Source organism: Chiloscyllium plagiosum, chromosome 1 (genome assembly GCF_004010195.1).
Source record: "Chiloscyllium plagiosum isolate BGI_BamShark_2017 chromosome 1, ASM401019v2, whole genome shotgun sequence".
Lineage (NCBI taxonomy): Eukaryota > Metazoa > Chordata > Chondrichthyes > Orectolobiformes > Hemiscylliidae > Chiloscyllium > Chiloscyllium plagiosum.
In genome coordinates, this window is record NC_057710.1 from 132,136,656 (window position 1) to 132,163,614 (window position 26,959).

A 26,959-nucleotide genomic window follows, 5' to 3' on the forward strand; every position below is an offset into this window, starting at 1 on the left:
AAGAGTAGAGAAAGGGGGAAGAGGAGGGTCGAGTCGTCAGGCAAACATGGAGGAGAGTGTTCTTGTTCTGAAAAATTGTTACTCTCTGTTGAGTCCTGAAGGATGCAAAGTATCTCGGGAAACAACGAGATGTTGTTCCACCAGTATGCTTTGAGCGTGTAGGAGCAAAATTATTGCCATGGGAATAGTGGGGTGTTAAAAATGGCATGCCATTGAAAGGTCATTGTCATCTTTAAATCGACAGAGCATCATGTTCTGTGGTCACCCAGTCTCTATTTCATTTCCTCAATGTTGAGAAGACAATATTGTGAGCAAACATCATACACTGAATGCAGTGCAATTAGATTTCTGGAGATGGCAGAAATAGCAACTTATGATCCTTTGGATCCTGAGGTTGTTGGGGTGGAAAGTGAGAACTAAGAAACCCTATCGTTGCTGTGGTGAGGACAGAAGTTTAGGAAATGGGTCAGACATGGCTCTGTGCCCAGTCGACGACAGGAGAAAGGGAAATATTTGAGCACCCCCTGGGGCCCATGCGGATATTCAGCATGGCAGATGGCATCTGGAATGTAAATGATGCCTCATTATATCCACTGTCATAACACGCTGGCAAATATTTTCTAATGACCAGATAATTGTTTAATTGCCGAAAACTAGTATGCAGGTACAGCAGGTAATAAAGGATAGGCAAATGATGTTTGGCATATATTGCTAGAGGAAGAGAATATAAATTAGGAAAATGTTGCCACAATTGTACAAGGCATTAATGAGACTGCATGTGGAGTATTGCACGTGGTTTTGATCCCCTTGAGGAAAAATGTAGTCGATTTGGAGCAGTTCAGAGAAGATTTATTAAATTGATCCCAGAGATGAGGGTTTTGTCTTATGAAGAGAGATTGAGCAGTTTATGCTTATATTCTCGAGTTTAGAAGAGAGAGATTTAATTGAGGTACACAAGATGCTAAAAGCAATGAAAGTAGAGGTACAGAGGATGTTCCTTCTTGTGCAGCAATCTAGAACGAGGGGTCATAGTTTTAGGGTAGGGGTTAGCAAATTTAAAACAGACTAGGAGAAATTACTTCTCTCAAACAGTTGCAAATCTGTGGAATTCACTCTCCTAGAGTTGGGTGGATCCAGAACATTATAAAAAAAAACTCTCTTTGAATGTAGTTAAACCAGCAACAGATTGAAGCGTTATGAGCAGCAGGCAGGAAGTGGAGTAGAGACCAAGATGAGATCAGCCATGACTGTGCTGAATGGCACAGCAGGCTCACTAGGCCGAATTGCCTGCTTCTGCTCCTAGTTCTCATTTTATGCTCTATTCCCATCTGCCTTTAGTTCTGACAAACAGTCACTGGACTTAAATAGTTAATTGTTTCTCTTTCTACAGATGCTTCCAGTCCTGCTCAGTTTCTCCAACACTGTCTTCACTTCTGGCATCAACACTTCTGTCTTATTTTATCACATTTGGAACATTGTGCGTAATTGTCACCTCCCTTATCTGAGGAGATATATTCTGGATATGGAAAGAGTGCAATAGGAATTGACTAGATTGATTCACAGGGTGGTAGGACCCACGTATAAAGACAGACTCAATTGGTTATGACTATACTCATTGGAGAGATATATATGGCAGGGGAATGGGGTTGGGTGGGTTACTCTTCGGAGGATCGGTTTGGACTTGTTGGGCCGAAGGGGCTGTTTCCATACTGTAGGGAATCTAATCTAACTTTATTATGAACACTACATGAATTCAGGTATAATAACTTGCTTTTTCTAACATTCCCTAACCATACTCTATGCTCAGTTTTGCTTCTCCTGTTTTCTATTCTCCCTGGTATCACTGTTGGTAACTTCTATTACCAACTTTACTCCCTTCCAATTAGGGTTACCCTTCAGGATCCTATCCTCCAATAGTTTAAACCAGGGGACTCCTACACTACCTGCTCAGTTTTCTTAGGCTACCTGGTAGTTAGCCATTCCCTCTGTGCTATAGGCTTCTAATTTGCAGTATTATATGTACTATCTACATGGATGTAAAGTGATTCCAGTTGATGCTAACTCTGAAACCCAGAACTCAAGTTAGTACAGCTGGTAACATTATGTACATCTATGACTATACACATACAGCAGGATGTACACTCCACGTGGCCCTGCTGACCAGTCATCCCATAATTCTAATTTGTTACCCTTAGAATACATTTGAACTTGCCATGAGAACTTCAGCTATTTCTCAGGAAGAGAAAAAGGTCTAGGGAGACATTAACACAAACTGATTAGCCAAATTTTACTAGAGATTCAAAATACTGACCATGCCTACTCATGAAATCAGTCGTTTACCCTGCACTTGTGACATTATCTCACCTGAAGCATCAATACAAGTGGACCCCTGTCAGCCTTTTATTTCCTTTTTTGCTCATTTCTCACTGTTTCCTGGACTAAAGCATTTCTTCCCCTCTACCTCAAACTCCCGCTTTGACTCAAATTCTATTACACACTGTCTCAGGCAAGCAAAGTCTTCCTTACTCTATGTGGTGTAATCTTAATGTTTATGCCTCACTCCAGGATGTATGCTCATAATTTAAATGAATACTTCCATATAACAGTGTTAAGATTGCTGCAACTATAGCTGCTTTTTAAATCATTAATCAATGCTGAGATTTCCCACCAGATATTTCCCACAAATAAACTTGCAGCACATTTAGAAAGGAGAGTTCCAGCAGTGTGCTAGTTAATATTGATATCTCAATATCAAATTTAAAATATTAACAATAACTTTCTGAAATTAAGGTGAAATTGGTTTTGACTTTCCACATATTAGTGACAGCCTTCAACAGCGTCACTGGATATTTAAGGTTATATTTCTGTGAGTTTCAGTGAAAAACACAAGGGTAGAAACTTTGAATTGGTGTGTGAAGTGCAAAAATATCAGTAAGAACTGGAGTATGGCCAAACTGGATTTACTGCACATTAGGGTAGGATACAGATGTTAGATTTTCAAGTAAAGATTAAAAACAATGGAGGATGGTATATAGTGTTTGAAAGATAACTGGACCAATGAATCCAGTAGTACTGTATGGCTACAGTACATAAAGACAGCGTCAGGGAAGCACATTTTGTAGGTAATACACACTGCAGCCACAGCATGCCAAATGTGAAGGAAATGAATACATCAGATGGTGGTTGGTGTCTGATGAAGCAGGCTGCTTTGTACTGGATGGAAATAGATTTTAGAATATTATTGAAGCTACTTTCATCAAAATGAATAGAGAGCATTCCATTACACTACCATGTGCACAACGTGATGAAAAGACTTTGGGATGGCAGGTAATGAAACACTCACCAACAGATACCTAGCCTCTGAGCTACTCCCATGGCTATTTTATGCGATTAGCCAATTAGATTTGTTGTAAATGGTGATACCAATGATGTTGGTGATGGAATTAGATCATAAAATAGTTAAAATATCTAGAAAGGATAGTTGGACTCTTGCTGGTCATTGTGATTCAAGTATTCCTGATGAAGGGCTTTTGCCCGAAACGTCGATTTTGCCTGTCCTCGGATGCTGCCTGAATTGCTGTGCTCTTCCAGCACCACTGATCCAGAATCTGGTTTCCAGCATCTGCAGTCATTGTTTTTACATTGTGATTCAAGTGTCAAGCCACAACCAAACATTTATTAATGCTCAGCTCAAATCTGAGCACTGTTTAGGTTTTACTACATTAAGTCATGGACTATTTAATAATGAAGAGTTGTAAATAAAACTGAACACAAATTAACAGCAAATAGGTCAAGAGATTCACGGGTGTAAAACAGAGGTATTCTAAAGCCAGTTACGCTGACCTCAAAATGACTCAAACTTTTGGTTTAAAAATCTCCGCAGAACAGCCATTCCTACATTCTTAACCCATACCCAACAAGTTCTACTCGTGGTGTAAATGGATAGAAATTTCTAAGAAAATTTCAAACTGGTGTAACTTTGTGCAGACCACTTATTTTGTTTATAAGATTGATCAAGAGGACTTGACTGAATAAGGTGACTGATGTCAAGCAAACCTCCTGTTGAAGACTGGTTATATTTTTTGCATAAACACTTGTGTAATGTTAACACCCAGCCACCCAATTTGGTACATGAAAATAATTACAATTAAGTATGTTTACAGAGTTTGCTGCCCTATGAATTCTGGACTTCTTCTGACATCAGAATAAAAGCCTTCCAACTGCATGAACAATTTCATTCCAAATATACAGAAATCCAAACTAAAATTTGAGAAAGTATTTGAAGTAGGTGTCTACATCTATTTTAAAATCATGATGTGAGATAGATGAGAAATAATGTAGGACGTGAAACACAAAGCAACTAGGAATTTCTGACAAAAGGCCACTGTATAATAAGCCTCCATACTTTGCTCAAAAAATGCATTTTTTTTTATTTAACTGCCTAACTGCTATTGAGACTATGAAGGATCATCAATGAATCAATTACTGAATCATCCAGTGTTCAGTGGGCATTACTTTCAGAAAATGTACATATCAAGCACATCAAACAATAGTTCTGCCAAAACCAATTGGTCTGTACAAGATGTAGGGAACAGAAGATTCGACGTTTCGGGCACATGCCCTTCTTCAGGAAGAAGGGCATGTGCCCGAAACGTCGAATCTTCTGTTCCCTAGATGCTGCCTGACCTGCTGTGCTGTTCCAGCAATAAAGTTTCAGCTTTGATCTCCAGCGTCTGCAGACCTCACTTTCTCCTCCCTGTACAAGATGTTATTGGCTTAAGCTTTCAGATAACAAAAAACAAATCTTTAGACTGGAGAGGAGGCATCAGCTTCAACTTATTACCATTGAATTGCTTCATTTCAACTGACAGTTTTACCCTAACCACACTCCTGACTCCAACATCAATAAGATCAATTTGGAGATGCCGGTGTTGGACTGGGGTGTACAAAGTTAAAAATCACAACACCAGGTTATCGTCCAACAGGTTTAATTGGAAGCACACTAGCTTTCAGAGCAATGCTCCTTCATCAGGTGGTAGTGGAGGACTCAATCCTAACACACAGAATTTATAGCAAACATTTACAGTGTGATGTAACTGAAATTATACATTGAAAAATTGATTGTCTGTTAAGCCTTTCATCTGTTAGAATACAGCAATAGTTTCACTTCTTTCATGTGTAAAATCACAAAACTTTTTTATAAAAATGTTGCATTCTCAGGTTAGCTGTTAACAATAGTGATAACTAGACAATATGTTGAAGGTGTTGGCCCCCTGTGTTCTCTGTCTATGCCACGATGTTTAGAGTGATTCTAATCTAAAAAGAGAGATAACGGAGACAGACACGTGCTGCAACTGACAGGGTACCCTTCGTTGTTCAGTATTTCCCAGGAGCTGAAAAATTACGCCATGTTCTTCGTGACCTGCAACACATTATCAGTGAGGATGAGCATCTCACAAAGACCTTCCCCACACCTTCACTACTTGCCTTTCAACAACTGCCAAACCTCAAACAGATCATTGTTTGAGGCAAGCTGCCCAGCTCTCAGGACAACCCCATACAACCGTGTCACGGTAGACGCTGCAAGACGTGTCAGAGAGTGGACATAGATACCACCATTATGCATGGGGACACCTCCCACCTTGTACATGGCAGGTACTCATGTGACTCAGCCAATGTTGTCTATCTTATACGTTGCAGGCAAGGATGCCCGGAGGCATGGTATATTGGGGAAACCGAGCAAAGGTTACAACAACGGATGAATGGGCACCGCACAACAGACAGGAGTGTTCCCTCTCAGTTGGGGACCACTTCAGTGATCCAGGACATTCAACCTTGGACCTTCGAGTGACCATCCTCCGAGGTGGACTTCGGGACAGGCAGCAGAGAAAAGTGGCCGAGCAGAGGCTGATTACACACACACACACACACACACACACACACACACACACACACACACAGAAGCGCACAAAGACACCCACACACACCCTTACAGACACAAACACTCCTACACTCACATGCACCCCCTCACAGACTGAAGACACTCTGCACTCACTACACACACACACACACTTTCTCACACTCATAAACCCTAACCCAGACATACACACACACAGACAGACAAAGATCCACATGCACACATATATTGTGGGGTGAATTTGTACTTTCAGGGTTACATTGTACTTTGCTCAAAAACTGCATTCATTCATGTAGAACTCCATTACCTTATACTTTTTAGATTAGAATCAATCTAAACATCATGGCATAGACAGAGAATACAGGGGTGAAAATGTGTTGCTGGAAAAGCGCAGCAGGTCAGGCAGCATCCAAGGAGCAGGAAAATCGACGTTTTGGGCATGAGCTCTTCTTCAGGAATGAGGAGAGTGTGTCCAGCAGGCTAAGATAAAAGGTAGGGAGGAGGGACTTGGGGGAGGGGCGTTGGAAATGCGTTAGGTGGAAGGTGGTTATGGTGAGGGTGATAGGCCGGAGAGGTCAGGAAGAAGATTGCAGGTTAGGAAGGTGGTGCTGAGTTCAAGGGTTAGGACTGAGACAAGGTGGGGGGAGGGGAAATGAGGAAACTGAAGAAATCTGAGTTCATCCCTTGTGTTGGAGGGTTCCTAGGCAGAAGTTGAGGCGCTCTTCCTCCACCCGTCGTGTTGCTATGGTCTGGCGATGGAGGAGTCCAAGGACCTGCATGTCCTTGGTGGAGTGGGAGGGGGAGTTGAAGTGTTGAGCCACGGGGTGGTTGGTCCGTGTGTCCCAGAAGTGTTCTGTGAAACGTTCCGCAGGTAGGCGGCCTGTCTCCCCAATATAGAGGAGGCCACATCGGGTGCAGCGGATGCAGTAAATGACGTGTGTGGAGGTGAATTTGTGGCAGATATGGAAGGATCCCTTGGGGCCTTGGAGGGAAGTCAGGGGGGAGATGTGGGCGCAAGTTTTGCATTTCTTGCATTTCCGCCAGGCCCCAAGGGATCCCTCCATATCTGCCACAAATTCACCTGCACCTCCACACACATTATTTGCTGCACCCGATGTGGCCTCCTCTATATTGGGGAGACAGGCCGCCTACTTGCGGAACATTTCAGAGAACACCTCTGGGACACCCAGACCAACCAACCCAACCACCCCGTGGCTCAACACTTCAACTACCCCTCCTACTCCACCAAGGACCTGCAGGTCCTTGGACTCCTCCATCGCCAGACCATAGCAACACGACGGCTAGAGGAAGAGCACCTCATCTTCCACAAGGGATGAACTCAGATTTCTCCAGTTTCCTCATTTCCCCTCCCCCCACCTTGTCTCAGTCCTAACCCTCGAACTCAGCACCACCTTCCTAATCTGCAATCTTGTTCCTGACCTCTCCACCCCTACTCCAGCCTATCACCCTCACCTTAACTTCCTTCCACCTATCGCATTTCCAACACCCCTCCCCCAAGTCCCTCCTCCCTACCTTTTATCTTAGCCTGCTTGGCACACTCTACTAATTCCTGAAGGGCTCATGCCTGAAACGTCGATTCTCCTGCTCCTGGGATGCTGCCTGACCTGCTGTGCTTTTCCAGCAACACATATTCAGCTCTGATCTCCAGCATCTGTAGTCCTCACTTTCTGCTAGAGAACACAGGGGGCCAACACCTTCAACATATTGTTGAGCTATTGCCATTGTTAACAACTAACCCGAGAATGCAACTTTAAAAAAAAACGTTTTGTGTTTTACACATGAAAGAAGTGAAACTATCACTGGATTCTAACAGATGAAAGGCTTAACAGACAATCAATTTTTCAATGTTAACTTCAGTTACATCACACTGTAAATTTTTGCTATAAATTCTGTGTGTTAGGATTGAGCCCTCCACTACTACCGATGAAGGAGCGTCACTCCGAAAGCTAGTGTGCTTCTAATTAAACCTGTTGGACTATAATCTGGTGTTGTGATTTTTAAAAATCAATAAGATCATTCAGCAAGAACCACACAAACCAAGCCAAAACATAGACAGTAATCAGCACTCATCCCAACCCTTGGTGGCACAGCCTCCTGGAATTCTTGGCTCCTGTCCAGCTGATGTCAAAAGAAGGGCAGTAATGGGATGGTTCAGCATTTCCTTCGATTGGAGAGGGTGAGAGCACAGGATTAAAAAAAGTGCCAGAAAATGGGGATGGAGGGAGGTGAACACTATTAAGTCATGGCGGGGTGGGAGGAATATTTACCAGGAAACCAGGTCCTTAAAGAAATACTGGCCACAAGATAATTAAAATCACTGGGGATACTAAGCTTTCTAAATGGTTTCTGCTGTGAAACATCTTTGGAAGTGCAATAATTAACAATTTGGGGCATTTAAACTCTAACTGAATGTGACAATTAGCACCATAGTATAGTGTGGCACAACTTCCTCAGTGTATCCTGTATGACAAGATCATAGAAGGTGTGTTCCAAACTTCTGAAAATGCCAGAATCAGAGCAATACAATAGTGATTGTCACTATCTAGACGATTCAGACCACAAGTTCTACTACAAGTAGAAGTAAGCAGAAATGACGCACCAATGACAAATCCCAAAATCTCTCGTAGCTCAGACCAAAAAAGATTAAAAAAAACCCCTGTATTGATTCAGTTTCCAAAGTTACGTATCCTATTAACTTGGAAGTATCACAAAATCCCTGAAGTGTGGAAACAGAGCACTCAACCCATAGAGTCCACACAGACCCTTGAGAGAGCATCAAACCCAGACACAGCTCCCTATCCTTCCCGTGTAACCCTGCATTCACCATGGCTTCACGTGCCTGGACACTTGGCCATGCTAAAACATTGCCCATATCCATCTTATCTGCACATCTTTGGGCTGTGGGAGGAAACCAAAGCACCCAGAGGAAACCATGCAGACACAGGGAGAACATACAAACTCCACACAAATAGTTACCCAAGGCTGGCACCAAACCTGGGTTCCTGGCACTGTGAGGTAGCAGTGCTAATCACCTGTATCACTGTATAACAAAATATGGATCTGATGTCAATATCCTGCAATTCCCAACCTAAATCATGCTATGGGACTACCTTTACAATGCATTGTGTCAGCCAGGCAACTCAACACCTTCAACATCAATAGATGCTACCTCATCACAAATGCCCACACTGAGTGAATACATTAGAGAAATATTCTAAAATTACCACCTGGGAAAGGTTTAACGTCTAACCGGTAAATCAATCTATTTTTCTATCAGCTACCCATTTGCAGAATTTTGAGACAGCTCTGAAAAATCTATTTTGCCTTCAACATTTTTTTAAAAAATGCCAGTAAATCAGACCTGTTTAAAAGCTTGTATTTGCAAAGATACTGACTACATTACAGTATTAAACTATCAAACGGTTTTGTTTATTCAGTTTCAATTGTTGAAAATCTTGGCCCTCACATTAGATATAGGCTTATCACAAAATAAATATTTGCAATCTATTTTTAAATTAATAAAGGTTTGAATTATCACTTAAAATATATAAAGAGATTTTAGTATGCCATGACTTCCAAAAGCTTTTGATAAAACTGAAAAGCTGTGTCAAGATGCTTAAGCCAATTAAAAATAGAGTCCACTTTTAACATTGCCAGATTTGGCATTGTTTCACTTTAATGTTGATAGGTTACAGCAACCTGAAATCTTGTTGAGCATAGAAAGACTTGTTTGAATAGAGTTTACTACAATACTATATCTGACCAGAATGTTGCAATAAATCCCCACCCTCTTCCCCAGAACAATGCAGGGGAGCCACTGAATCCGTCAAGACAGGCGGAGCCATGGTCTTCTTGCCCACCCAAAATGCCAATGCGCTGTACATCTCTATGATCTGCAGCCAGCCAATAGGAGCAGCCCCAGGGAGAAGTGTTGCCCCAACAAGCAACCTGGAGCCTGATGAGTAGACACTACAGCAGTTTGTGTACCCTACATTTTTTTTCTCAAAATGTATTTTAACAGTTATTTAATTTATCAATATAGGAATTTAGCCATTTAGTATTTAACAGTATTTTGCTGCTAAGGAAGACTATGGAACTTAGTCTTCCTCACTTACAATTTTCACAAACACAACCTTAAACTAAGTGAGGACATCCTGTTATTGCGAAAACAATGGAAAGCAGGTACCATCATGCTCAAAAGTAAACACCACTGTAACCTGGCAAGCTTAAATCTTCAATATTACGTTCAGTTCTGGTTGGTAAAGGAACTAAGTCCCAGCCACAATACAGAAGAATACCCAGATTGAACTCAGAAGGTTGAATTGAGTGAAAGAAAAATTGCAGTACTGTTGATCGAAGTAGAAAAGTTAGTCAGGACATGAGGAACTCAAAGACATAGTAAATAATGTCATGATTTTTAATGTCCTGTTAAGGATTCAGATTAGGAAAAAAAGTGCTCAAAGTTGCAAATTAGTGAGTGTTTATGCAAGTGGAGCCCAGAAAGACAAGCTCACTGCAAAAATGTCTAAAAATAAGGAGTAACTGATGCTGAATTGCAAGGATTTTCAAACCACTGTATTCAGGTGCAATAAGTCAATTTAAGCAAGCAGAATTCCAAAGATTAATGATCTTCATAGATGAAATTCCAACGAGAGCTTATTTTGAAACCGTGCCCCAAGTTTAGGATTCACATACTAGAGAAAGAACCCTCTCACATCTTCCACTTCAAGCCCCCTCAGAACCAATGTGTTTTAATAAGATCATCTCTCATTCTTCTTCTAAGCTTCAAGTATAAGTCTAACCTTCCCTGATAAAACAAACCCTTCTTTCCAGGAATCACCTTCTTTAAATCACTTCTAGTATTGGATATCCAAAGGAGTAAGTCCCAAAATGAATTAGCCATGCTAAATTGCCCGTAGTGTTAGGTTAAAAGGGGTAAATGTAGGGGTATGGGTGGGTTGCGCTTCGGCGGGTCGGTGTGGACTTGTTGGGCCGAAGGGCCTGTTTCCACACTGTAAGTAATCTAATCTAATCTAATCTAAAATTGTATGCAGCATCCAAGTTGTGGTTTTACCAAGGTCTTCTACAGTAAATTTCCTACTTTAACATTGCAAATGTTTCCTTTCTTCATCCTAATTACTTGCTGTATTTGCATGCTACCTGTGAGTTCCATATATGAGAACACCAAGATCTCTGCTCCACAGCATTCTGCAGAGTTCTCAAATTTGAACACCATTCGACTTTTCCATTTTTACTGCCAACATGGGCCACCTCACCTATGCACCTTTTACAATCTCCTGACAACTTGCTTTTCCTGGCTATTGCGGCATTGTCAGCAAAAGTTTGCTACGTACATGTGGTCCTTTCATCTAAGTCACTAATATAAATAAACAGATTATATCTCTCTGTCAGAGTTCTGAATGAATGCAACTTTGCCCAAGTACTATACAGCACTGCAAACCAACAAAAGTAACACTGAAAAAGATTAAAATATATATTTTTTTAAGAACAGGTGGTTACAAAAATATTAACGATGGCAGCAATATCCATAAAAACATGACTTGGAAAAGCCATATTCACAATGTAAAAGCAAACAACACCAGTGATAACAGCGAATGTAGAGTTTAAAAGCTCAGGGCGAGGATGGACAGGATATAAAGGCTGTACACAAAATGGACAAACTAGGTGAAACTGCTGGCTACTGAACTGAATTCTGAACATCTAAAAATCATTAACTGAAACAAGTCAATGTTGAACTGCTAGATATTCTGACTACATGTAATACCAAAAAGGATATTGTTGAAGAGTTCACAATAACTTTCAAAACTGATGACCAAATTTGGGAGTAATCATCATATAAATATAAGCTGATTCCAAGCTTGGAAATGAAATGAATGCAAAGGAACTCCAATTATAGGAGTTATGCAGGATTATTGCCCACTTCCCCCCCCCATCCTGGGAAACAATGGAATGTTGACTGCAGTAAACGTCACAGGGAAGTCAAGATGAAGAAGCAACCATGAAATGTAGCCACACAAACTCCTACAGTGCTTCAAATTTCAATACTTAGGATGATTGTTCCTTTAATGAATTGCATAAACATGTACACTATATAATATTTTGGATGAAAAATTTAAGATATCACAACATCTTCATGCTGGTGAAATCATTCATTCATTCAGCTGGAAGTATCCCACAGGCCTAGATTTTTAAAGGAATAACTCTACCACAACAATTCAATCTTGCTTCATAATGAAATTTAAACAATTACACTAACTATATTATAGACAAAAAAGAAAGCACCCAAATTGCAAAAGAAGTGTGGGCAATGGCTAAGGCCTCAGCAGCATAGAAGTGTGGGCAGCAAGGTTAAGACCATGGACTATACATTCTTTGTCTACCCATACAATCTGCATGCTTTCAAACCACCCACAACGCAATAAATACAACATATTCAGTTTTGTTCTCTTGTATCGTTTCTTCTATTACCCAATATTTATTTTTCAGAATTTCAAGGCAGAATACAGGAAATTCCTTTTCAAAGGCCATCTGTGCAAATTTACATCAACTTTACTATTACAAGCAGAGAACTACATGTTATTCTCTGCTGCCTTTCATCTTGTGATGTAATAGTAGATCCATTTATTGGTCAACTCTGCATTAAGCATCAGGTGGTATGGTTCAGAAACTAGTCTCTGTCACATTTTCAGGTGAGAACAGTAGGTTGAGAAGGTACTCTATTTTCTAGCCACTGCCTTTTCTGGGCTCTCTTGGCCAGGTGAGAGTTTTCTGGGTTCAGTTCACTTCTTCCAATACCCTTCCAAACAGTCAACATTTTCCTGGATATATGTAGCATGCCCAGTAAATCATGAACAAGTATCAGTTCGCTTTCTAGAACGTTTATGGGTATACGATTGATAGGGAAATTCACAACAGACATTGCTCACTTAGTAATGACTACATGCTGATGGAATTAACATGTGATATACTCCAGGACCTCAGTTGCTAACCTTGCCTTTCCAAAGGAGATAAACAGTAGGTTCAAGACAGTCAAGGTGGAAACTCTTTGGGTCTTTTTCTCCTATTAAGTAATGTTTTAAAGAAGAAGTCACTACTATACAGCAAAGTGCACAAATGATGCAGCTTGATAAATCCAATCTGTCGTCTTGGTTAGGTTTCTGTTGTCTTGCACACACACGTGTCTAAGCTGAGAGCTGCTGCCTTTGCAACGTATGTGGATTCTAGTTTCAAATAATCTTTACGATTATGGAACCTACCCATGAAACTATCAAGCTCCAATGTCACATTATCAATGCTGATAGAGAGAGTACTGCAATATCCTGAACAAAGCTCTTTGTAGGCATAAGAAAATCTGTCCATTTGCTGCAAGCATTATAAACTTCAAGCACAGCACGAGACTAAAGCAACTGAGGATTTAGTATACATTTGTTTTGGGTTTCAGGAAGATAAGGTTGAAGAGCTTTGTCATTTCTGATCTACAAAGGGTGTCCACTTGTGTATGAACTGAAGGTACATGACAAGGAAAACACCAAAAGGAAAAAAATATTTACAATGGAATGCAATTCTGTCTGACATCACTACAGATTTCAAATGGGTCTAATTTTGCCCATGATAGTATCATAGAAAGAGGGAATCACATTGACTACCTTAGTGGGCAGCTATTCAAACAGTATAGGTGGAAATCCCCCTTTATTCAAAATATTGCTTTTTCAGTTGCTGAAATGATACGTTAATTGTGGATTTTCCACTTCTGCAAGACTGGGATTTGAGATGGATGCATTCAGAGCAACATCTGTGTGACAAGGGCCACACAGACAAATGTTTATTCCAACATGTTCAGCAAGCAAACGTCACGAGAGTTGCTGCAATTGCCATCCTTGTTCTTCTACAAGGTAGCAATCCTTGCATTACACATTGAGGCAGTGCCTCATCTCTCTACAGAGATAAGTTATGCAATGGAGTGCCAGTCTACTTTGCACAGTATCAGGACCCAGAAGTTTGCAAATTGCAAACCAAATGACTCTCTGGTTGATCTCCTGTACTTTTGGTTCAATATCAAACTCTTGCATTACAAGAGTTTGATATTGGCTCTCTATGTTGCTCAGAGTTCCACTGGTGACTGATCTCCCTGGACGACAAGTTTGTTCCAGCCATCTCTCCAACTATTGGTTACAGTCAATGATAACTTCCCATCCTTTTCCTCTCAAATGGAGTTGTTTTCTTTGCCGATGTACATGTAGCTTTTTCCATCTCATCATGCATGTTCATTGCATTTAGTACAACAAAAAAAAAAATTCTGGATAACCTGGTGAAATTGTAACTATGCACACAACGTCCAGCAGTTTTTGTTCTTTACTTCTAAGAAATGTGTGCAGTTTCCTTGCTCACGTCTCGCACAAATTGTTGATAATTAGTGAGTGAATCAGTTGGATTCAGTGACAGTGGTGAGCATTTGTCCACTTTTTCATCCCACACATTAGAATTGCTGTAGTGGAAGCTGAGATTCTCATAAGTCACCTGTTCAAAGGAGTTGAGTGACGCCGTGAAGGTTGACAGAGCTAATGTCGACTTTCTCAAAAATAAGGTCTAAAAATAGGGTTCCTAAGTTACAATATATAATAATGTATCATTCAAACAAACTGACAATCAAAACCTTAGTACAGGTTCCAATGGTACAGACTTTTCCAATACACAGTTAAATGTACACAAGTTTCATCAATAATTTTCTCCACGTCTCCCTAAAGATTCTCACATGTTAAAAGTCACCTGCAGCTTACAACAGTGGATGCACAATTGTTATCCCAAAAAGTAAATAAGCTGCTAGAGGCCAACATCAAGCCCAATATAATTTTTATCCAAAATTTCAATGCACTATAAGTCTCGCTAGTTCAGAAATCCCATAAGCTGGCTGCCCAGAAATTTTGAACAGACACAAACAATTCACAGCAGAATTTTAGTACATTACAATGGAAGGAGGAATCTGGAAGACGCAGTTGTATTAAATAAATATTTTTATTATGGCTTTAGAGAATTTGCCACTATTTTATGCTTCAGGAAATATTTATATCAATTTCCTTTTTCAATTCTCTTTCAGGTGAAATCAGTTATTTCAACATAAAGCAGAAGTTAGCCAATAACCTTCTGGTCAAAAAGAATCATCTCCAGTTCTTTAGGAAAATGAACACTGAAAACTACCTGGTTAAATGGGAGACATAAAACATGGAGTATCCCCAACCTGTGACAAACCACAAGACAAATAGATCTTCATTTACAATCCACATTTTTATGGCTCCTTGAAAGCTGGTAAAACAAAAACAAAATCACAAAAGCTTAAAATTTCAGCATAATTTAGGAAAAACAGGAGAATTTGAAAATTTAAGTATCTATTAATGACAACTTTAAAATGAGATGCATCCACTTGAAGCAAATTAACTGTTCTTGAATCACTGGGCAATCTGTCATGGACAGAATATATTCCTCCCTCACTGACCATAATCTGTGTTGTGTACAGAAAGAGGTGTATACATACCTCATACCAAATAACTATCTCAGGAGGAAGCTTGTGATTTAAAATAAGAGGTCAGTATCTTTTTGAACACTTATAAAGAATTAATGCAACATCTCACACTTGGTCACACAGCAAACTCTCAGATTGGATGAAGACATGTTTAATTTCTGTTAATTCAATCTTTGCTTTATGTTTCCCAGTCTTCGACTTAGCAGGTCTCTGGTTTCTGTGACTTAAAAGTTGAAGTGATGGTCTTATAAAGCAAAGTATTCACAGCAAGTTGAGGTTTCTTGTTGTCAAATAACTGGGAGATTGGTTCTTAGGTGACTATTACACATTACTGGGATAGCATACTGGAAATCAGGCTACTATTCCCAGTGTTGTCACAAAACTTAAAGTTTTTTTATAAAATGATGCATAGTACCCTGATTTGCCTATCTTTTAGACTCACGTTGACAAAGCACAGATCAAATTTTTGTACTTAAACAGAATGACTATTTGCAAATAAATAGCTTCTAGTTATTGATAAACACTCTACTGCTTAAAATGCCAGCCCCTTTATAAAACTCCTGTATAAATATGCACGTTATGGGTGCAAAGCAAGACTACTAATGCAATTCCACAGTTCCTGCCCAATGTTTTCTGAGATGATGATATTGGCTGGTCAGGTCCTGTTGCTCCAAAACATTCCTCCTCCAAGTGGTACAGGGTGACTGGCTCATAATTTACAATGTTTCTGACATACTGGTCAAGAGCCACAGTTTACAGTTCCTAACAAGTAAAAATGAACAGGCTTTCTTCAGTCTTGAGAAGTGTTTTCTTTTAAAAAAAAAGAGAGAATGCACATCTTCTATTTTGGAGGTCCAAAGACTCCTGCTAAGACATTCACATCATTACGCTGTTCAGTGAGCTGGGAATCATTCCATAGCTGTGCACAGGTAGAAGTCTGTCTTTAATGAGCAGTCATCACTCCATAGCAATCAGCTACTTACTGCCAGCAGAATCTCCTACTGAACATAACTCAGAGCTCCAACTCATTTGTAGTAACCTCCCAACTGTTTGAACAAACAGCAATGTAAGCAGCACTTAGAATGAATATTGGGTAACTTGCTTGTAAAAAGAGCTCAAATCATAAAAAGGTACGTAGAACGGTACAGCACAGGAATAGGCCCTTCGACCCACCATGCACTGAGTATGATGCCAGTCTAAACTAATTCCACTTGCCTGCCCATGGTCCATATCCCTATATTCCCTGTCTGTTCATATGTCTAAATGCTTTCCACAATCCTCTATTTTAAAAAAGTCCTTCTTCCCATTTCAATCCACGATCAAAAGCACAAAAATAAATGTTTAATGACCTTTGAAAATGAAGCTAGTTAAATACTGGCTACTTGATGACTTGCAGCTTCTTTCAGAATTTAGTTCTCACAGTTTCTGTTTACGGATGGATCCTGGATAATAAGTGAAGCTTCTGAACTTAGTTTTGATCACAGATACTGAGTGAACACTTGAGCTAGAATGCAAGTGAGAAGCTATTATGATACAGTGTTGTTATAACAGCCAATGAGTTTTGATCTACTCTTTTGTCCAGGATGAAACAGAGACAGGCGGTTTGAAACTCCTTGTCATTGGAAACACCCAGATCCATCTGTATTTGGCATTCAACAGCCTCTCTCAGCTTAAATAATGTTGTACTTTCCTATTCTTCCTGCCAAAGTGGACTACCTCATTCCCATACATTATGGTCTATCTGCCATTTTTTAAACCAATTGAGCTATTTAAATATATTTGCAATCAAAAGATTTCGTTAGCAAATTCAGCTATAAACGTCCATCTCTTCATCCAAGTCTTTAATATATAAAGTTAAGTACCCCAGTACTCATCCCTGAAACACTCCACTGGTTGCAGTTAAATAGCCCAAAATTGATCCAATTATCCAGATTTTGTTCCCTGTTAGCTTGTCAATTTACTTAGCTAACCTTAACAACATGAACTCTTGCCTTCCACAATAAATGTTTATGTGACACCAAGACATTTTGGAAATCAAAATACTGCATATGAATAAGGTTAATTTAATTTAAATTGTAACATCCAACTTTTAGCCAAAAAAAATTCAAACTGTTTGTAATCATCTGATTGTAAACCTGATTGATGAAGTCAAGCTTGCCTTGGTGCATACCTACTTGTTCAAAATCTATAGAATCATAGAATAACAGCCACTGAAAGGAACCGTCCAGCTGCACATGATTGTCCACATCAACATTTAACACCAAGACAGGTGTGCACTGTAATCCTACTTTTCCTACTGTCCAATATGGTAGCATGTATGTCAGAAAAATGGCAGATATAATGCATAGTTCAAACTTCAATCATTGTGCAGCAGTTGGAGTGCTCCAGGGAGAGAAGAACATTATCAATTTGAAGGAATGTAGATTTGCCTACAAGGGCAAGAATTCCATGAATTTTAACATAAATAGTCAAAAAAGTTGAAGAGAAAATAACATTAGGAAAATTAACTGGCCATGAAAAGAACAGGTTTGATGTTCTGCATTATGTCTCACTGAACAAAGCTCAAGCTAACTGTGATTTTCAAGACAACTTTCACAAACATGAATTTTCAAAAGGAGCAGTCATCCAAATTCACAATAAAAGATGGGTGGATTAAAAAAAAAACTTGAAAATATGAAAAAAGAAAGTCTGAAGTTTTCATGAAGGATCACAAAAAACAAACAGCCTTATCTTGGACATGTTCAAATTAGATCTCACCAATAATGTTGCTGAAGTTCGATCATAGCATACTGATATTGTAGCGAATGTCAGGGGTCTAAACAGTGCTGTTCAACCACTGGATCTTTCTTTAGCCAAGCCCTTCAACAATATTATGAGAAAAAAAAACTGAATGACTCAAGGAGATAATATTTACCAAATAAGGAAGAACACAAGCTCAGAAGATAGCCACACTGAATAGCTTGCTGAGTGTGGAATAAAACAAAATAGATTGCTATTAAATTATTAAAAGTGAGATATCTGAAACACTGATGGCAAGATGATATGCCAATGGTGACATGTTGGCGATAAAGATGATGCTGTTGATCCATATGATGATATCATTCAAAAATTAGTGTAAAGGTGTGTTGTATGGTTCTAAAGAAAGGGATGATTTTTTTAAAATGGAGTTTAATATATGTTCAGCACGTACTCTGCTAAGTAGCATGTGTGTCTATACTGTTAAAAATTGAATAAATCTGTATCTTTCGCTTTTGTTTTTGATTAACAAAGTGTACAAAAAGATCATGGAGATTTTGTCTATAAATAATAATTCAATAGTCCATAGTTCTTGGCTCCTGGTCTACAATTTAGGAAAAAGATGAGCAGAAACAAATCATTAACCCACAGGCAAAAAATAAACTGTAGTTGCTGGAATCCAAAGTGGACAAGCAGGAGGCTGGAAGAACTCAGCGAGCCAGGAAGGGTTATACCCAAAATGCTGAATTCTCTACCTCTTGATGCTGCTTGGCTTACTGTGTTCTTCCACCCTCCTGCTTGTCTACAATCAATTTGGCAACACTACACTGCAAGGTAATGGGAAGAGGGTGGATTTTAACCACTTCAAACTATTACTTATGTAAAAGGCAACCCATACTTTTTAATTTTTTTTTTTGCAAATTACTATTACATAGGTACATACAGTAGACAATGTCCATTCTGGATATTATTACTATAATCTTGTCAGTCCATTATTTTTCTTTCACAAAACCATACTCTGCCTCATTGAACGAACAGTTTCTCCCCGTCGACTCTATGCAAACCCCCCTCATAATTTTTAAAACTTCAGCAAGATCTCGTTTTAGCTTTCTTCTCTCCAAAGACACCAAAAAACTGCACTTCATCAGCACAGGAGTAGCAATAAGTCAGGAAACAAACTGGAATTCTTAAAAGAAAAACTACTAATTCACACCTTTCCTGTTCAGTTGACAGTACTACCAATTATTTTGACTACAGCACAAAGTATATGCTGGCCCTCAACAAGCAATCCCAAAGATGCAATTGTGCCTAACAGTGTCCATTACTGATAATAACAACAACAAATTATACCTTGCCAGTATTCCCTTTAGTGAAGTAAAAAGATATATTTCATGCGAATATTAGATTTATCAAATACAAAAGAAAGTTTTCCAATTTTTCCAAAACAAAATTATTACAGCAAGTTACACATTATCCAACCATCTCCTCTATTCTTATTTCAATCAATGGTGGATAGGCAAAGACAAGGAAAATGAGGGAGTAGTTGTAAGGTAGAGTCAAACGTACATGGATTAAATGTTTTTTTAGATTAGATTACTTACAGTGTGGAAACAGGCCCTTCGGCCCAACAAGTCCACACCGACCCGCCGAAGCGCAACCCACCCATACCCCTACATTTACCCCTTATTACCTAACACTAAGGGCAATTTAGCATGGCCAATTCACCTAACCTGCACATCTTTGGACTGTGGGAGGAAACCGGAGCACCCGGAGGAAACCCACGCAGACACGGGGAGAATGTGCAAACTCCACACAGTCAGTCGCCTGAGTCGGGAACTGAACCCGGGTCTCTGGCGCTGTGAAGCAGCAGTGCTAACCACTGTGCCGCCCAATTGATATTACCTAAAATCTGATTCATAAGTCACCATTTTGGACAGTTTGAGGGCATGAATTTTGCATCACATCAAAACTTGCCAAATTGTTAACTATAATCTTAGGTGGAGAATGCACATGAATTAAGAGCCTAAGCACAAGGTTCCATCCAGCTTTCCTTTGAGCCAGATCTGTGAAAGCAAACTAGTAACCAAAACCACAAAAAAAAATCAGTCTGCAGACATTTCTATATTATCCACATTCTTTGACAAATCTGATACAAAAATCAATCTCTTTAAAAGGTGTGATTTCAGGACTGTTATCACTTTTGCTTCCTGATTAAGTTACATATGGAAATAATATTCACAACTACATGGAAAATCAAAATGAAAGTCACCGAAACTATTAACATAGGAAAAGTAAACATCCATTTTCTGGGGTGATGAGAACACATCCAAAGCTTATAACCTAATAAGAACAGTATGATTTAGTTGCATGCAGAAAAGCCAGCTGCTGCTAAAGCTACACCAACATTTGTCCATGATATTCATTGACCATGTTAACCATGGAGGGTTTCCAGTATTCAAAGAGTTCATAATGATACTTAGTTACCCAAACATGTATTAGGTCTGTAACCTGAGATACAACTAAGACAAGTCTTTTTCCAGTTAGAAAGCAAGGAGATGTTAATGTATACAAATGTAACGCAGGATCTAAAGCATCTTATTTCAAGAAGTCAATTGTACAAACAAGCTACAATGGTAACACAGCAAAAACCAAATATTTAACCATAGTCACTGATCCTTATTTTATTTCTTCTTGCAAGATAAATTGCACTGATATTTACAACATTGTAACAGTTGTGCATAAATTCTGTACCATGTACAGTATCAGAAGGGTACAAGTATGTTGTGCGCATTAGTATAGCAATTTAGCATGCTTCAGAAACAGAAGGAAGAACAGAAGGGACCAGAGGCTGTTATGGTGCGTTTTATTGGGATGCAAGTATAGTTTTAAAAGTCTTTGAGGAGAAAGTGAGGTCTGCAGATGCTGGAGATCAGAGCTGGAAATGTGTTGCTGGAAAAGCGCAGCAGGTCAGACAGCATCCAGGGAACAGGAGAATCGACATTTCGGGCATAAGCCCTTCTTCAGGAATCGTGAAGAAGGGCTTATGCCCGAAACGTCGATTCTCCTGTTCCCTGGATGCTGTCTGACCTGCTGCGCTTTTCCAGCAACACATTTCCAGCTCTAGTTTTTAAAAGTACCAGTTTCAACTCTTAAAATGTAATTAATTAAGTTTAAATAAAATACTGATACATTTCTTTCAGCTCTGTAGTTTAAATTATACTCAAAGATGAAAAAAAAGCAACAGGTAAATCTACAGGAATTGTAACAACTTCTTACAAAATATCCTGAAACATTACTAATGCCTTTCCAAGAAGGAGTCACTTATGCAGCATTTTCTTCTCACTGGTTTGAAATGTTAACTGCAATGTTAACAAGGCCAACTCTCAGTTAATTTTTCACAATTTTAGATCCTTTTTTTCAATTCTTACCTTTTATCAAAATGTTTTTTGACTAAATCATTGTTCCTTTACAAATGGGGTTCAACTGTGCTGTTAATTGAACTACAATAGGAACATGGAAGAAAATCTAGCTCCCTAAAATATCAGGAAAGAGAAAAAAAAAATCTAGAATCAATTCATCACCATGATTTACAGTGAAATTTGCATCACCGTGAATACCTTTTAAGAGTTTCTGACTTCCCCTGTCAGATGAATGATGGACAAAAAGTGGCATCGGTGAAAATAATGACCCTTCTCCAAACCAACTGTTTTAAAAAGAAATCAGTGCCCGCAATGAGTTTGGATATATAATTACATCTAATCCTCAGGTCTTCTCCTCCGAAGGGAGACATATGCAAGAGATGCAAAGATGAGCGCAACTCTTACCAGCACTGACCAGATCCAATTCCTCCAGTCCCATTCTACATCACCAACAGGTAACACAAGAATAGCCAGCTATGTTGTGCACTCTAACTTATCAGTATCAGTCTGGTGGTGTAATCTATCGAGATCCATATTCTGGAAGAATGTAGAGACATGTTGATACCAGCATAACAGAACTAAAAATCAAGAAAAGAAACAATGCTTTGACAATGCTATGCGATTTGGGCACAGTCGGTCACTCAATTATCTGTCCTGACTTTATTTTCTCTCTGCTCCAAATATCTGTATTCCAATTGCAAATAATAAAATGCCCAATCCAGAGGTGTGATTACCAGGCCTTAAACTATTACTTATCAAGTTACTTAGGAAATGAAACAAATCTCTTTCGGCACCCTTCTAGTAATTACCATATTTTGCTCTGAAACCCTTTAGAGATTTACAACTTCAATGTAATTTTATCAATACTTAGCTATATTAGCATCGTCTCATTTACAATTGCTGTATCTAAAAACATCATACAGCAGGTAAAGATACAAATGTGTCATTGGGTTCAAATGACACCAAGGAATGACTCAAGTTTCATTCAAGGATTAAATAGGTTATTTGAACTCAACTTAGAGTCTTTTTCCTTGTTCACAATCATTTGTAAAAACATGAGCATACAATTGATAATATTTTCAATGTACATCTCAAACTGTAATAAAACTGAAAACTTAAAAAAAGCTACATTAGTAGAAGTTACAAAATATCAAACAGCTGAGTATGCCATGGAGTCAGTTTTTACAACTCAGTAAGATACCCTTTGGCCCAGCAAGTCTGTGCCAGTCAAACATCCATTTATTTAAATTCCATTTTGAAATACTTGGTTCACATACTATAGCTTTTCAAGTGCTCATCTAAATTGTCTTTAAAATGTCTTGAAGGTTCCTGCCTCTACCACCCTTTCGTGCAGCAATTTCCAGGTATCCACAATTCTGAGTGAAAAGCAATGTCCTCAAATCCTGTCAACCTTTACCTTAAAACTCTGCCCCTTGTGAATTGGCCCCTTTAAAGGGAAAGGTTTCTCCCTAATTACCCAAAGAATCATATATACAGAAGAGGCCCTTCAATCAATCCAATGTATACCACCAAAAATATATTACTACTTAAACCAGTCCCACTTTCCCAGGCTAGATCCATAGCATTGGATATTGTGACACTTCAAGTGCTCATTCAAGTATTTTTTAAAAAGGACATCAGGGTTCCCACTCGAACTACCTTCTCAAGACAGAGTTTTCCAAATCCCAACCATGCTGTGGGTGAAAAAGTCTTTCCTCAAATACCCTCTAAACCTCCAATCTTTCACGACCCTCCAAACTTTATACACCTCAACTAAATCATCCCTCAGCCTTTTCTGCTAAAAGAAAAATAACCCCAACCTATTATCTCTTCATTGCTAAATTGCTCCAGCCCAGGCAACATCCTGGTGAATCTCATCTGGATCCTGTCCAGTACAATCAATTCCTTATTAAAATATGGCAACTCACCACATTTAAAAACAATATTGCCACAGTAATATTGCAACATTTGAAATGGAAGTCACTAAAATGCACACAAATACTAACCAAAAAAAAATTATAAAAGTTACATTTTGCCTCAGTATATATGCAACAAACGTGAAAGTAACAATTTAATTCAATTCTTGCAAAGGTGCTTACATAACTTCATTTGGTATATCTAATTACTACATTGTGTAAATACACTATAAATACCACAAAGGTGGCAAAAGGTGTCCATACCACATGGACAAAAATGCTAGTGCTATAACAGTTCTAGAAGCACAGTTTTTTAATACTGTTGCTGATTTAAAAACAATGTTTTTATTAGCCCTGTTGAAAACAGAATAAATTGATATTCCAATTTGAATTATAAAATCAAGCAACTGTTAGAAAAGTTATTTCTTTCCAGTTTCACCCACATATCTCTCCCCCAATCCCCACTTTCCCCCCCCTTATTCCACCAGAATTTAGAGAATCATGCTACAGTACATTTCCACATATGCCTACAGCTCTTCAAGCTGCAACTGCTGACCCACACAGCCCAACATATAGCCCCAGGCCACCTCCAACTTTCATTCTTAGCAGTTATGGTACTCTACAAGCCTGCAAATTCATGCATGTATAGGCTTCTGCGTGGTGTTCTATGCAACACAACTAGAGCTGATTCAACAATATTTTCTGTTGTCAAAATGCAGGAACAAAGGAAAGCTGTTGGACACACTATTAGATCAGCATCCATAGCACAAATGAAAAGAACAGTTAACTACACATCCAGCAGCCAACCACGTAAACAAATGGATACAGACTGCAACTCTATAACAAAACTTGGGAAAGCTGCACTTTTTTTTGCAAACAGCAGCAGAATATTGATAGTCAGGAAAGAATCGTAAAAAATGGTCAGCGTCAATACAGATTATGTGCTCATGAGTATACACATAAATACCAAGTAGTAGCAGCTGGTTAGATCAAGAGTAGAAATTCAAAGTACTTTCCCTCTTTAAATAATTGGAGGTCATTTGTTCATTTGATGCCAAGACAGTGAATGTGAAAGTCTTTGTATATTGAAGGTAGTTAAGACCGATTACCAAAACAATCTACAATGCATTTGGTTACTAGACTTTAAACAGAGGAGCATTATGAATAGACGTGGATGGTACAAAAGCCAGGAAGTTATGTTAAGCCTATATAAAAAATAAACAATAATTCAGCCCCTATTTATGGGCTGAATTTGTCAGGAAGAACATAAAGGTTTTGGAGAGGACACAAAAAATTTACTACAATGGTTTTGGGGATGAGGGGTTAGTTAATAAACAAAATTAAAGTTATTATTTTAGAGCAAGGAAAATAGATTTGATGGAGATACATAAAATCATGAAGAATGTGCAGAAATAAAGAAAACTGTTTTAAATTACCGGAATATCGATAAACTAAATGACAAAGGTATGTGGTGTGTGACACAAGAAACAGAAGCAATAAGAAAAAAATGGATTGATATTGAGGTAGAAACAGATTCAATCACAACTTTCAAATGTCAACTGAATGAACATGTGAAGTGAAAACAAATTATAGGGTAAAGTAAATGGTTGTATTTGGCCAGGGAAAAGAAAAACCTCAGATGGCTAACCAGCTCTGCCAGAAAATTTGAGGGGATAGAATCATTTTCAACAGTAATTCAAAATTGATTTAATAACTTGAAGAGGCTTTCAAATATGAAATTAGGCTTGAAAAATCACAACCATTGTAAATGTATCAGATACTGCCAACAAACATTTCACAGCTGTTAATCCGAAAGTCGCGGCATTTCAAAGAATATTAGGCGCTCTAAGTTGATTAAAGTGCAACAAGGCACTTCAGGGTTCACACACTGATAATATTTGAAAGTGAAGCGGAGCAATGTGATAAATGATGATCCTGAAGATGGGGCTTTTTTAGCTGCACATGCTCACGTTTCCACACACGACCAGTAGATCATCGACATTTAACTTGAACAACAAATGCGGTATTGATTCAGTAGCAACACAGAAGCAATTTCAATGGCACATCAGCAGCTGGGAAGTTGTAGGATCCAAGAAGCCAGGTTAACAAACTGGCTCGCACAGCATTGGAGAGCAAGAGCTGTCAGACAACCTTCAGGAAGTTTCCAATGAACGCACTACAGGGGCGGCTTCGTACCTGGCGCAAAGGCTCGTACTTCAAACACAAAAGGTTGCCGAGCACTCCAAAAAAAATAGAGATGATGCAACCAGTATCGATGCAAATCGAATGACAAGGTACAACTGGTCATGAAGCTGTGCATCTGCAAAACGAGCGCTCTCCCGCTTCCAGGCAGGTGCACCCTGTGTCAAGGATAAGCTTTGTTTATATTTTGGAGAATGGGAAAACCACGGGGCGGTTCAGAACTGTCTTTTTTTTAAAAATGCTGATCTTGGAGTTGGTGCCGTTTCACGGGAAGACCATGCCCTGCGACCACATCCACCAACAGTCCCCGCGGAAAGATCTCGGGACCTGAGCCAACATAACGTGTTGCAGTGGAGCTGGGACGGAGGGGCAGACCTCCTCTCTCTCTCTGACTCCGGTACCGAGCCGGCTATATCCTTAACTGCTCCGTTTGCTGCCCTGCTTCTCCCAGCAGCTCACCTGTTGCTCGAGAAGTTTGAACAGGACTTCTCGGTGGGAAGCTCGGACCCCGCTCCCCACTCACCCCTCCCGGATAAACTCAGGAGCATCCCCCGGTCTGAACCGGGATGTCCGGTACCGGGAGCCCCGGGACCGTTACAGGCAACTGGACTTGGCTCAGGTTCTCTTAAAACAAAAGTTGTCTCCCGGCGCCCAAAGAAGGGGATTAACGATGAGGAGCTCCTAACATCGTCGCCCCCTCCCCTCCGAGAGGGAAGGGAAGCCTGTTTCCCCCTCTCCTCCCCGCCCCCTCTCTTACCGGCTGTCCGTTGTTTGAACTCGGGCTCCCCGCGCGCACCCTCGAGCTCTTCCCGCTCTCGCTCCGGTCTTCACCGACCTCCTGTCAGAGCGCGAGCTCCGCCTCCAACCCTTTCTGACATCACGCGCAGTACGGGGCGGAGGAAGCGGCGGGAGCTCGGAGGGACCACGTGCTGAGGAGGGTAACATGGGTGTGCTTGGGGAAACTGGATAAAGAGTCAGGATGACGTTGGGGGAGTCGGGATGATGTTGGAAGGTCAGGATTCTGACATCACGCGCAGTACGGGGCGGAGGAAGCGGCGGGAGCTCGGAGGGACCACGTGCTGAGGAGGGTAACATGGGTGTGCTTGGGGAAACTGGATAAAGAGTCAGGATGACGTTGGGGGAGTCGGGATGATGTTGGAAGGTCAGGACGATGGGGGGAGTCTGGATGATTGGGGGAGTCTGGATGATT

General features: G+C 39.7%; 1 protein-coding gene across 2 annotated transcripts in view; it reads right to left on the bottom strand.

Annotated features, from left to right (window-relative positions):
- The window catches only part of ugt8 (UDP glycosyltransferase 8), an 85,791-nt gene extending 59,120 nt beyond the window's left edge, over positions 1–26,671 (bottom strand). The window contains exon 1 of one of the 2 annotated variants that reach the window (XM_043696937.1): positions 26,507–26,671. Coding sequence is in view for 1 of the 2 variants with exons in the window: in XM_043696927.1 (XP_043552862.1) it covers positions 25,744–25,867 (124 nt within the window). In the remaining variant the exon portion in view is untranslated. Of the gene's footprint in view, positions 1–25,743; positions 26,249–26,506 lie in introns of those variants that run through there. The other variant, XM_043696927.1, reaches the window with a different exon arrangement.
- Between the last annotated feature and the right edge of the window lie 288 nt (positions 26,672–26,959).